General features: G+C 30.9%; 1 protein-coding gene across 1 annotated transcript; it reads left to right on the forward strand.

Annotated features, from left to right (window-relative positions):
• The first annotated feature begins 11,987 nt into the window (after positions 1-11,987).
• Positions 11,988-13,530, forward strand: LOC115962796. Its single transcript, XM_031081669.1, has one exon. The coding sequence runs from the start codon at positions 12,219-12,221 to the stop codon at positions 13,224-13,226; it is 1,008 nt and encodes a 335-aa protein (XP_030937529.1). The 5' UTR covers positions 11,988-12,218; the 3' UTR covers positions 13,227-13,530.
• The last annotated feature ends 615 nt before the right edge of the window (positions 13,531-14,145 follow it).

Consider the following 14,145-nt stretch of genomic DNA (forward strand, 5'->3'; position numbering starts at 1 on the left):
TCTCTCTCTCTCAACACAAGGCTCAAGGTTTGAATTGAAAAGGATTTAAAAATTGAGGGTGTAATTTGTAACTTATAATTTATAAAACTGTAGGTTTTAATTTGAAACCCCCTAAATTAAAATTGTAACTTATGAAACTATAAAGCTTAATTTGAAACTCTTCCTAAATTTTAGAGTTTATGATGTAATTTTCCCAATAAAAAAAAAAAAAAAGAAAAATATTTTGATAATTGTGTTGTCATATACAATAACCCACATTAGAAATGTTTGTTACAACCTACGTGTAATCACTTATCATGTTTAGTACAACTTTCATTAGACATCAAACCACATCCTTAACCGGATAATGGGATCTAGATGATGACCACAATAGAATTAAGTGTGATCAAATCAAATTACGTTGAAATTTTGAGTACATCTTAACACTAACTTTATGTCAATCCACTATTTTTCAAAATCAAAAACTTGATTTTCTGTTTTTTCCAATTTTATCAAATCAAAACTATTGGTACAACCTACATGCAGCAATCTTGATGCATGCACGGTACCATGGGACATATTCCCCCAAAACAGAGTTAAATATAATTATTTATCTTGTATTACATAACATTAGAAGGGATAATCAAATTGAGGTACTATAATTTGATGAGTGTTATAGGATGCCTAAAACCATCTTCAGACTCTAGACGTAATTGAATGCCAAAATATTTGTTTCTAGTCCAAGACACTATTTGACCTAGTCTAGGTTATAGCATTGTAGGTTGATTAATATCCCATAAATAAAAAGGCGAATAAGGGTAAGCAAGCACTCTCACAAACATACATACAAGGGGGGGAAATGTCATCTAAAGATGGTCAAATTGGGGGGCCCAATATCGACAATGAATTTCAAGAGAGAAAGGGTGGAGAGGAGTTTTACATGCCATGAGTTCCACATGCTTGTGGAGCCCAACTGTAATGAGAGGCTCGCTGCATATATCCGAAACAGGTGATAATTATTTTATTCCCCTCCAATAATCCATTTTGCAGTATCTTCTGTTGAAATCACACACAAGCTCGAAGGTTTAACAATGGAGGAAAAGGGAATCACAAAGAGAGAGAGATAACAAAACTAATCAACTAATGATCCAGCCAATACAATAGAGACACGTGGCTTAGAATCATAACAAACTAACTAACTCACTAACCTGTACAGTGTAAACAACAGACTATTTTACATTCTATGCTACACTATGCTATTGTAGTCTAACTCTTCATGTACAAAATACAGAATACAAATACAAGTCTACTATATACAACATAGCTACTGCTTAACATCTTCCAAAGCTATTTAGATAGGAGCACATATGATCCATCGTTTTAGAACAAAACTACACGGACGAGCAGTATCTTTCAAGGCCGTTAGATGTTATTTATGTTGGGGTCAGTCGACTTAATCCATTGATCTTTACGTTGCAACTAATATATAATCCTATAGAATATAGATCTAATCGATTAGGAAACCCCACCATTCAAAATCATTGAGTTGGAGAGATTCCATGATTTTTTAATAGAAGTAGGTACATTTTTTTAATCGACGAAGGAAAAACATATGAAACTGACATTTGGTTTTTTTTTTTTTTTTTTGTGTGATAATTTTAGGAAATCCTCTGGCAGTTTCAAGCTAGACCAAAATTTATGGTACATTTATCTATGAAACCTCATCCGAATTTCCACAAACTTGTACTGAATCCAGACCACATTTTTGGGCTTAAAGAAAGTTTAGAACGGGCAAGAATATACTTCAATATTTTATTTCATGGAATGATAGAAATTTGTTGAATTGAACATCATTCTTAGAAGTAGAGTGATCAACCAATGAAAATCCCATATTTTCTAGCCTGTATCTCATTGAAAAATATATACTCATCAAAATTTAGCAAACAGTAAAAGTAATCTATTTTCTTCCATTATTTGTGAGATTTTCTCATTAGTTTATTGAAAATAAAAATCTTGCATTTTCACTTAAAGAAATACCTCTAAACAATATTGATTCTTTTATTTTCTCCCTTTTTCCTTTGTTAAATGTCTTTTAAATCTGCTAGGATATTTGGTATATGTGTTGCATAATAACATTTTTTTTTTTTTTTTATATTGCAATTTGCATGTGAGTATAAAATATGTTGTGTGTTAGCATCTTCTATTATTGACATTTATGTGTTCCAAAACATTTCTAAATGTTATAAGCTTATAATTGATGCCTCCCGCTCTAGAGGGAAAAAAGTGTAACTTATTGTCAAATTGAATTTTATTTTATTTTTATAAGTCAGCTTCTATTTTACTAATATATTTAAAATTAATAGTAAAACAATTTCTCATTAAAAAAATAAAAGTGAGACAATTAATAAACAATATGAAATAGAGTACAGATGCTTAGAGTGGTCCTTGAAAGTGAAACAATTAATGTTAAGTTTTCTTTTTCTTTTTTTTCTTAAATTCATTGCACTCGCCGACAACTATCACACATTATTAGTAAGGAATTCTTTGTGATTTGGGAATGACATTTAAAATAGAATTATCAACAATGAAAATGGGTGTAGCTCAATTATTCATACAACTCATAACCGCGACATTATCTGTCCATTGTTTAATACTAATAACAAACGGTTTTTTTTTTTTTTTTTTTTTTGATGAGTTATTAGTAACAAAGGTTTGCTTTTTTAAAGGTTAGCTAAGCTAGCTGCTCTAGCAAACATTTTTGGCATTCGGTCCTCATGATTTTTAAAAAAAAATGTTTATATTTTTATAGGACAAAGTTTTGCAACAAACTTGGTTGTAATCTAAGGCTTCAAGTCCACTTAATATCTTTTTAATGGATGTAAATTTCAACAAATCTATCATTAAATTATATTTTCTTTTTATATCCTCTTTGTTTGCAAAATTTCCAAAACATCAAAGATCAATAGCTAAGTTATCAATCAAATGTTTAAATTTCAAGTTCTTGTAGTCTAAAATTATGTGTAAAAAATAAATTTATAAATCAAATAGTAAATTAAATCCAACTGATACGAAATTTTACGTGTGCTTTAAGAATATAAAGAATGCAATCTATCAGTTATAATTTTAAAATATGTAGTTATGTTAATTTTTTAAGTGAGAGTTGTAACCTTAAACTACAACTAAGTTTCTACAACTAAATTTGAAGCCAAACTTTGTCAATTTTTATATAAATATGAAGTAAAAACTTTGATTCACCATTTTAAAATATTATATATAACAACTAAAATCAACCTAAAAAATAAGTATAATTAAAATAATATTATCAAGAATTACAGTAGTAAACATAGTCAAAATAAGAATGCAAAAGGAAAAGTAAATAAATAAACAAAAAAATTGAATTTTTTTAAAACTAAACTTACACATTAACATGCATAACTATGAGCACTTGAAAGTTGAAACTTCCAAAATGACACTTGAAAATTGTTTTTGTGTGACTTTTATACTTGAAGTTTTGAAGCATACTACAGTCATTGTGGAGGTTTCAAAAGATATTTTCATCATTTTGATGGTTTTAGTGTATTTTATCAATTTGTAGTCTTAGGGGTATTTCAATCATATCATAGGTTTTGAAAATATTGCTCATTTTGGAGATTTCAAAGTTATTAAGTCATTTTGTAGGTTCAGCAGTATTTCAATCAATTGGGAGGTATTTTGGTAATTTTAAATATTTTAGGGTTATTGCTATCATATTAAAGGTTCATAGGGTATTTTGGCCATTTTTAGAGATTTTTTGGGAGTATTTTGTTATGTTAGATGTTTCAAGGTAATTTGGTAATTTTAAAGGTTTTGGGGGGCTTTTTGAAGGTTTTGAATGAATGCATTTTGTTAATTTGGAGATTTCAAATGTATTTATGTCATTTTAGAGGTTTTAGGGTATTTTGGTCATTTTGGAAGTTTACTTATTTTGAAGATTTCAATGGTGTTTTGAGAGTATTTTGGACATTTTGTATATTTTTGGCATTTTTTTTTTTTTCATTTTTAGGTTTTTGTTGTCTTGAGACCAAAATTTTTTTACATATCAAAAGACGTAAAATATTTTCAGCCTCAAAGAGATCATTTTTCCTAGTCAACATAAAATGATATTGATTTGACCAAGTATTTCAACCACCTCACAAGAGATGTTACGTTCATAATATTTTTACAATATTTTCACAACAAATCATAGGTGGTTAGTTGCTATTGATTCAAATTTGAACCTAACACTAAGATTACTTTTTTGCCCCAACAATAACAACCAGTAACAATCTAACACTTATGATTTGTTGTAAAAATGTTGTGGATATATCATTTCTCCCACCTCAAAAACTAAAAAATGGGGAGAACATTTTCTAGGAAATGTTCTACGCATGACCTTATCATTAAGTAGACTCTATTATCAATGTGAGTACAATTGAGGAGGATTAATGCAAAACATATGTATCTGTACAATAATAATGAAAGATTAGCAACCACCGCACACCCTTGGTGCAATGGTCACTCCACAAGTATAAGTGCTTGTGAGGTGTGGGGGGCAAGGGCCGAGATTCAAGTCTCCAGGAGGGAGTTTCACACACATATACACTTAGATTAGGCTAAAGTAAAATTCTATCTTGTATTAAAAAAAAATGAAAGATTAGCAATTAATTTTGTTAATCTCCTATTATGTCTTGTTAGCCACATGTTTTCAATTCTTCTTCTTCCCTTTTTTTGCTCTTATTCTCTCTATTGTTCCACACCTTATTGTTACTCTTCCTTTAGTCACATTAGATAAAATTTTAACAAATCCTAATCAAGTCCCAACTCACAGGAGATCATTATTCTGTCTGTTTACATGTTACAATAACTGAAGCCCACATAATTTGTAAGAATTAAGACCACTCTACAAATTTTGATTCCCACAATTTTAGTCAAAGAAACTCAATTTTTGGTAACTTCATTTAATTTTGAAATATCATCTTATGTTCCACAAGTACAACTTTACAATAATTACTTTTATCATCAAGTTAAGAAACTAATTATTTTGGGGTGTATCAGGGTTTGAACCTTAATTCTCTTATTCTTGAATATTAGACTTTACCAATTGTGTTAATTATAAAACCTACGAATAATTAATCGTTAAGACATTATTTTTTATGTCAACATAATCATTGCATCTTAGTATAAGTATTATTTCTTATTGCATTTTCCTCCTCTTTCATTTATATGGCGTGGTTTATATGAAAGATACTCCAATTTAGCAATGTAGTCAACTTTGAACTTCATCCAGGGGCGGCTCTACTTGGAGCCTAGGGGTTCAAATGAACCCCCTAAATTGAACCCAAAAAAAAAATTATTATAATATTTTTTATCTTATTTTTCCTGTTTTGACACTTGAAATAAAAATTTGAACACCCTAATCTTATTCCCAACTGAAATAAACTTAAATATGTCCATCTTAATTCTTGACAATATCTTGACTTTTTTAAACACAAAGAAAAATCTCAATAACAAACCAAGTTGATCTAAAATTTGGGAAAAAAATTTTAATTAGCCCAATAACAAAACTAGAATTTGCTAATCTTAAACCTTAGAAAAAGCTTATTTAGATCTTAACAAATTTTTATTAAATCAATCAAATGGGAAATTAGTGGATGAATGATTACTTGACTATGTACATTGAAACAGATGTAGCTAGTAGGATTGATAATGAAGATATCTTGCAACAATTTCAAAATATGAAACATTGTAAAAGACAATTGTAAAACTTTATGTATTAAGATTTTTGTTTCTTTTTTTTGTGATGTCAATATATTTAGTTCATATTTTGTTTAAAATTTTGTATAATTTATGTTTCTTATTGAACCCCCTAGAAAATAATCCTAGAGCCGCCACTGACTTCATCTTGTAATTCACCATCTTGTCTTCCCTTTCTTTTATAACTTAAATGGGCCTGATAAATTAATGAATAATTAGATGATAACCTGTGCAATGAACGGAAAAATTTAACAAAATATGATTTGTATCTCTCATTGATTTTTGTTTAAATATGAAATTTGATGATTACGATAGTTATTTATAATCTTTTTTTTTTTGTCTAAATATGAAATTTAATATGGTAGTTACTAATGGTCTTCTTTTTTCTTTTTTTGAGAATGGTCTTCTATTTTAATTGTGGTAATAATCTAATGGAAAGTTTAAATATAGATTATGATTTATAGACAAAGTTTAGTTACAAAATTGGTTGTAACCTAAGGTTACAACCTTAATTAATAAAATGAACATTATTATATATTTTGAAAATCTAACCATTGAATTGTATGTTCTTTATACTCTTAATACACATGTCAAATTTTGTGTCAATTGGATATTATTTACTATATGATCTATAAGCTTATATTTTATGCATAATTTTAAACTACAAAAACTTGCAATTTAAATAATTTATTGATGACATGACTATTGATATTTAATTTTCTAAAAATTTTGCAAGCATGGAAGATAATGGAAGAAGATATAATCCAGTGATGTATTTGTCAAAATTCACCTCCAATAAAAATATATTAAGTAAGATTATAGCATAAGGCTACAACCAATTTTGTAGCTAAATTTAGTCCTAAATTTAATATGTGTGTGTTTATGTGTGTGTGTTTATGTATGTATGTATAATGACATGTACCTATAAACTCACACAATGCACGGAAAAGCTTAATAAAATATGATTTTATTTTTAAAAAATGATTTTCTTTCTCTTTATTTTGTATAGAAATATGAAATTTATAATTGTGATAGTTTCTTAATAGACATTTATTATGATTGTATTTTTATATTAAATTATTAAATAGATAATTATGGTAATCGTAGGGACACTTTTTGAAGCCCAAACTCAAAATATAAAGGGATATAGGCTCAATGAGCCCGACACAATAAATTTGTAGAGAGTGGGTTGGAGAACTAGGTCCTAATGAGTTGAACAATGTATAGAATAGGTTTGAAAGATAATCAAACAAAACCAGAAGGATTGACCTAAATAAATTCACTCTCAGCCCGATCCGAGGAGGTAAGTTCTAGTGTATATTAATTGGAAACAGTTACAAATACGATTTTGCTTGCTACAGTGCTTTCTTCTCCCTTTTTTCCGATCCTCTATCCATGGAAGATCTCTTACATTATATAGTTCATTTTTCATTATCTTGATCCTACACTTGTTGATTATTTGAGCCACTACTTGAGTGTTTGTCCCATCAAACACTTTCTTTGGCTTTCTGTGAGTTGCAATAGTCAAGGCAACACTGTTCAGGAGTTTTCTCCACATAAATGCAGCCAGAAAGTTAGCTGCAGGACATTTAATGTGGTGGTAGTAGCTTTTCCTTAGATATTTCCTAGCTTCCACTCTTCCAGTACATTCACAGCGCACATTCCTCTCAACAAAACTTCTTAGAAGGTCACTTTGAGTAATAGAATATATGTTTGACCTATGCTTTGTTTATCCAAGGAGACACTCCTTCTCGAACCACCTTTCCTAACCTTTCTATTTGCATGTTACTTATGGGACTCTGAACTTAACACCCTCACTATTGTTTATTCATCCTCGGACCAATCAACGTCCTTGGCCAAAGCCCAAGACCCAATATACAATTTTTAGCCCTTATCCCTACAGTAATTATTAATTAGTATTTATTATGGTTGTGTTTATATATGGAACTATATATTCTATTATTTAAATAAAATCATGTCAAGATTCTAATTGAGAATTTAAATATAGAATGGAATTTAAACTAAATTTAAAAATATTTATTAGAATATTGAAGTGTAAAATTGTAATCTCTCAAAAGCTTAGGTGAAAAATATAATAAGATCAATCAAAAGTCAAACGTCTTCCATATTATATAGAACTAGCAAATAACTCGTGTATATGCATAGTACAATTAAAAATAATTACAATTACACACATATGCATATTTAAATTATATTTGATGTAAGAGTTACACATTTTTTAAGTTATAGATGAGTTTCACTCTCTCTCTCTCTCTCTCTCTCTCTCTCTCTCTTAATTTTTTTTTATATACACATGAGTTTAAAAATTAGATAGAACTTTTTTTTTTTTTGAGAGAAAGTTTCAACTTAGACAACAATTGGAATTCAATTGGATTTTCTCTCAACTTTGACTTTAATTTTTTTTATATATATATATATATATATATATATAGTCATAAATGAGTTTTACTCTCTCTCTCTTTCTCTCTTTAATTTTTTATTTTAGTTTTTTGGGATATACACTTGAGTTTACTTTTATTATGGTAATTATTAATTAGTATTTATTATGGTTGTGATTATGTTTGTATATGAAACTATATATTCTATTATTTAAATAAATCATGTCAAGATTCTAATTGAGAATTTAAATATAGAATGGAATTCAAACTAAATTTAAAAATATTTATTAGAATATTGAAGTGTAAAATTGTAATCTCTTAAAAGCTTAGGTGACAAAATATAATAAGATCAATCAAAAGTCAAACGTCTTCCATATTATATAGAACTAGCAAATAACTCGTGCATATGCACGGTACAATTAAAAACAATTACAATTACACACATATGCATATTCAAATTATATTTGATGTAAAAGTTACACATTTTTTAAGTCATAGATGAGTTTCACTCTCTCTCTCTCTTAATTTTTTTTTAAATTTTTTTTTTTAATATACACATGAGTTTAAAAATTAGATAGAACTTCTTTTTTTTTTTTTTGAGAGAGAGTTTCAACTTAGACAACAATTGGACTTTCTCTCAACTTTGACTTTAATTATATATATATATATATATATATAGTCATAAATGAGTTTTACTCTCTCTCTCTCTCTCTCTCTCTCTCTTTAATTTTTTGTTTTAGTTTTTTTGGATATACACATGAGTTTACTCTTTTTTTTTTTTTATATTGGGTTTTCGATGGTTTATTTATATTAGACTTGTAAGGACTAGATTGGAGTTCCCAGCCCACTATGTGGATGGACTTAGGCCCAAAAAGCCCAAAAACAATGAATTTGCTAGGAAGGATTCAGATGATAAGAGAATGAAAAGAAAAATGGTTGTGTCGAAAAAATTGTCCTCCGCAAAGTCCAAGGAGGTCTGTTCTTTTATATTACTCACAAGTTTGATTACAAGTGTGATTCTCGAATGCTATCTTGTTTCCACCTTTTTCTCGATCCCGTAATCTCGTTTCCTCCTTTTTCTTTTATACTCTCCCTCATTTTCATCTCTACCTTCCATCTGTATGCTAGATGGTTAGTATTGATACTTGTCCCATCAACACTTCCCATAAGTTCTCATGTAGTAGTTGTAAGGTTGAAATACACTGTTCAGGTATCACTTCTACATTAATGCAGCCAGGGAGTTAGCTGCACTGCATTTAATGCAGAGGTAGCAACTTTCTCCCCAAATATTTTGGGGCTCTTCCTTATCTTATATCTCTGCAATGCTTGTCCGCCCCAACTAAATTTTCGGGGTTGTCATCCTTGTTGTCAAACCATCTTCCAAGGCCTCGGCCCAGTCTGGCCAAGGATGTTTCATTCTCGGCGCACTCTGCGGAACTATTATGACCAAACCCCACATTTTATTTATCAGGGCAATCTCCTCTAACGAAGACTTCTCCTCCTCGGGTAGATTCTTGTTCTTGGCTTGGGCCACAGGCCCAATATATGGATAAATAATGAACTTCTGGGCCCAAGGGCTTCTTTTGTTTTTGCATGACATTAATTCGCCTAGAACAAAAATTAAAAAAACTCAGATAGAACATATGGTATAAAATTAAATAACAATTAAAATCCAATTTAGAATCTAATTGGATTTTCACTCAAATTTGGCTTTAATTATATATATAGATATATAGATTATAGATTTTTTTTTTTTTTTTTTTGAGAATCTATAGATTATAGATATCATTTAAGAATGGATGATGTGGGAAAATTGTGTATATTCTTTAATTAACAAAAAAAAAATCATAAAATGTCCTATTTATCGCAAACACAATATATAAAAATTAATTATTGAAATTAAAAATGTTAGGAATTAAACTTAACACTGCACATAAAAATCTCAAGTATGAGGTATATGGGTTGGATTGCTCAAGTGCCCGCAAGACAAATCCCATTTGAAATGGATAGTGTGAGTTTGTCAAATGCTCAACAAGCATTAATTGAATCCAGGCTCTTGGCATATAAACCCCATTTTTTAATGAATATGATATTCAGATTCTTCGTCAAATCATTGTTAAGAGTTTTATATTTCAGTAATATTTTCTGATCTCTCCAACAATAAAAACCTAAATTTAAACCCTCTCCACAATTTATTGTAAGAGGGGGGGAAAATGCTTTAAAAGTCTTTGACACTTTGTCCTATAATGAATTTTACCCTTATCTAATTCGTAGCACTAGAAGTTGGCAAGGAACTCATATTAAACGTAACAAGTTCATGTCCTGTCTTATTACTATATCAACAACTATGATTTGAAGGGGAGGGAAGTTGACTTAGAGCTTGTTGTGGGACATTTTTTTGTCAAATAATACTACCTTTCAAAAATGATTAAAAACTTAAAGTTACAACCTGCAGAAGAAGCTATGAAACTGTTAAATCAAAAATAAAAGAAGAAGCTATGAAACTGTTTGTGGAGCTTGTTTCATCACACATGGTTTTATACCAGTCTCTTTCTATTGGTACATAGGTACATTCCTTAAGCTTTTTATCCTCTTTTTAAGCACATTATTTATTTAAATTTTAATCTCTTGCTTCCATTGTTTACTTTTCTTTAAGAAATTTTCAGTTAGGAAGTCACCAAATACATTAAGTGACACTTCACCTTCTTTTTCTGCTGCTTCTTTTTAATTTTTGAGTCTTTCATTATCAATTTTCTCAAGCGAGTAACACCTTACCTATGAAAGAATATATAGGTACCCTTTATAATACGCTACATTATTATTTCCAACACAAAAAAATAATGGCCAATCAGAATAACTCAAAGGAAATGCCACATTAAATTATATATGCAGGACTCCCTCACAAACCGACCAAGTCAAAAGTCTGCGCACCAACCGCATGATACTTCACCATCCTTGAACCTCATTGGTCCATGGGTCCCAAGTAGGCCCAAATGCCACGTCAGGGCTTAAGTTAATCCACATTCCAAATTGGGGATTATAGCATCATAATTATAAAAGAGCACCAATCATGATAGAGTAGGTGATGTACATAAATTTTGATGAATATGATTTGATGTTAATTTGATGGTTTGGATTTTAATTTTATGGCCTCCAATTGATGGGTTCTTCCCTAGTCATTACTTTTGATATAGGGTGATAGTGAACCATTTTGGGTCTACCTCATTTGTATTTTAAGATTTCTTCCCAACTCATTTTCTTTTGCCCTTATTATTGTAAATTCTCTTGCAAGCGAAGTCTCATCCACTTCCCACGTGGAACCTAACAAAGGGATTTAATTTATTAATTTCAAATCAATAATATACATGAGAAAGTAAAAGTCCATGAATTTTTAATTCAAGACAAAAGAACATTTCCCATTGACTAATTTTTTATTTGGCTAAGTAATTTCTTGATTGTATTGATGTTAATTGTTAAGATTATATAAAAATATGGAAATCCTTTTTTGAAATTGTGCTTCCATCTCAAGGGACATCCATCCCACATGAAAGGTTTATTATTTTCCATGATTGAATAATAGAAATAAGAATCATGTGTTTCAGAAGCAATCCATTGGAGGTACACTTTGCGTCAAGAAGATAGGGACTTGTAGCTAAAACACAAAGTAAAGGTATTTCCTAGCAAAAATATATTGCTTAAGAAAAAAGTTGGTCATTACTCATTACATCTTGCCTTAAACCAAGTTAGCCAACTAATAATGAGGGATTTGAAGATACCAAAGAAGAAACCCCCAATAAGACACAAATACAAATTTGGTGGTAAAAACAATGCCTAAGCAACTCCACATCTGCTGTTTTTGTTAGTTTTGAGTAGTTGGCCAATCCATTCATCAAAAGTACCAACCCCTTTAAACCTCTAACCTACCATTAGAGAGAGAGAGAGAGAGAACATATCAATTTAAATAAAAGGCTTGAAAAGAAGGAGGAAACTCCAATGCCTTGCATACTACTCAAATATACATCCTATTGCTGAAACACCCATTTCATCTCCCTCCCTCCATCTCTCTCAATGGAAGAGACCTCAAAAATTCCAATGGCGAAAACAGCCAAGATTATCAGAAAATCTATCTATACTTTCCTTCAAAACTACCACTACTTCACCTCAACCGCCGTTCTCTTTGCTCTCCCTTTCTCGGCTTGCATTCTCCTCTCACAAGCTTATGTCCCCTTCTCCTCTGCAGCTCTCTTGCCAACCATACACAATCGCTTGAGCCTTCTCTTTGATGCTGCAGGCTTCCCTCCTTCAGAATTCTTCGCCATTCTCAACCTCAAGCTTTCTCAAACAATCTTTTCCTCCATCCTTACACTTCCTTTCACCCTCACTTTCCTGCTCATCACAAAAGCAGCTACAATTCAAGCTCTCAATCAAAACAAACCAGCTTTGGCACCGCCTTCGTTTTCATCAGTATTAACCCTTTACTGTCCACTCCTCCTCACCTACATATGCAACTCATTTTTGATCCTCGCGGCAAATGCAACAGTCTTCTCTCTTCTCTTCCTTGCCTTCAACTTTCTTGAAGGATTCAGCTTCTCTTCTCCCAACTTCCTTCTCTTCCTGTCAGCTGCAGGGGCTGTACTCTATTCAATTGTTCTGGCCAATGCCTTCATAATATGCAACTTGGCATTGGTTTTATCGGGTATGGAACATTGTGGGGGATACATGGCAATCCTCAAGGCTTGTGTTCTCATACGAGGAAGAGCCTCAACTGCACTGTCCCTGGCATTGCCTGTCAATTTGGCTCTGGCAGCTGTCGAAGCCTTGTTCCAATACCGGGTTGTGAGAGCTTATCATTTTCCTGAAAAGCTTGGCTCATCCTTGGCTTTGGAGGGGATCCTCATTGCTTACTTGTATTCGATTTTTATTGTTCTTGATACCGTTGTGAATTACATGTTCTGCAGAAGCTGTAAGACAGGTTCTTGGATAGAGCAGGAAGGTAGGCAGTCTTACCGGATTGAATTTGCAGAGGAAGACAGTAATTGTTATATTAGTATTAAGACTATGGAAGAACTTCCATAAATACAGGATAGCTGGCTCATTTATTGAATTTCACAGAGACAAGTCTACACAATGTTTATATGCAAAATTGATTTCTGTTGCTTGTGGAAAAAGCAGGCAACATACAGAACACAAAGACCCGCTTAGCAGGGAGACCTCAAGGAGGTGCAAAAAGTGAGATTGAAAATTGTACACCATGTTATTGAATTTCTTCTCGCTATATTGTCCAATTCAATTTTCTGTTTTTTTTTCCCCTACTCCCTTTTTACCATGTACATTGGCAATTTTTAAAGTGTGAATGATACAAAGGCTTTGTTAATCTACTCCATGTGGGGTTATGCATAGAAATTGAGTAGTGAATGAGGGAATTAGTTCTTTCTCTTTTTCTTTTTCTTTTTCTTTTTCTTTTTCCTTTCTTTTCTTTTCGTTTTGAGAGTAAAAGAGAGAATTAGTGAAACAATTGCTTCATCTCTTCATCATAATGCATCAAACATAAAGTTCAAAACAAAAAATATTTTAAAAAAAAAAATGTGATTTCAAAAACTTGTTTCTTGAGTTAGTAGTTTTCCAAAAATTGAACAGAAAATACACAGCTAAATGCTCCCCCCCCCCCCCCCCCCCCCTTTTTTAGATTTTTGTTTTCTTCTCATAGTAAAAGCAGAGTAATTTTAATTCCATCCATAATGACATTACTTGTAATGCAAATAAATTAACTTGAGGGTTTAGTTTATTATATATATCATTCACTGACTTATTGTAATTTTTTTTTTGGGGGTAAACCTCATTGACTTATAGTAAGACATACAATTTGTGACAAACTTAACTATAAAAGATGTGTTATCTTATTAACATTGGAAACAATGTAGGCAGTCTTCTCCACATGTACATAGCTTGACCCAGAAATGCTAAATCTTTGCTTTAATTGTATGACTTGATTGCT

Source organism: Quercus lobata, chromosome 10 (assembly GCF_001633185.2).
Source record: "Quercus lobata isolate SW786 chromosome 10, ValleyOak3.0 Primary Assembly, whole genome shotgun sequence".
NCBI classification, from domain to species: domain Eukaryota; kingdom Viridiplantae; phylum Streptophyta; class Magnoliopsida; order Fagales; family Fagaceae; genus Quercus; species Quercus lobata.

Bases quoted from the DNA above. Each gene is read 5' to 3' on its own strand.
- LOC115962796 (XM_031081669.1), top strand. From the start codon at position 12,219: ATGGAAGAGACCTCAAAAATTCCAATGGCGAAAACAGCCAAGATTATC.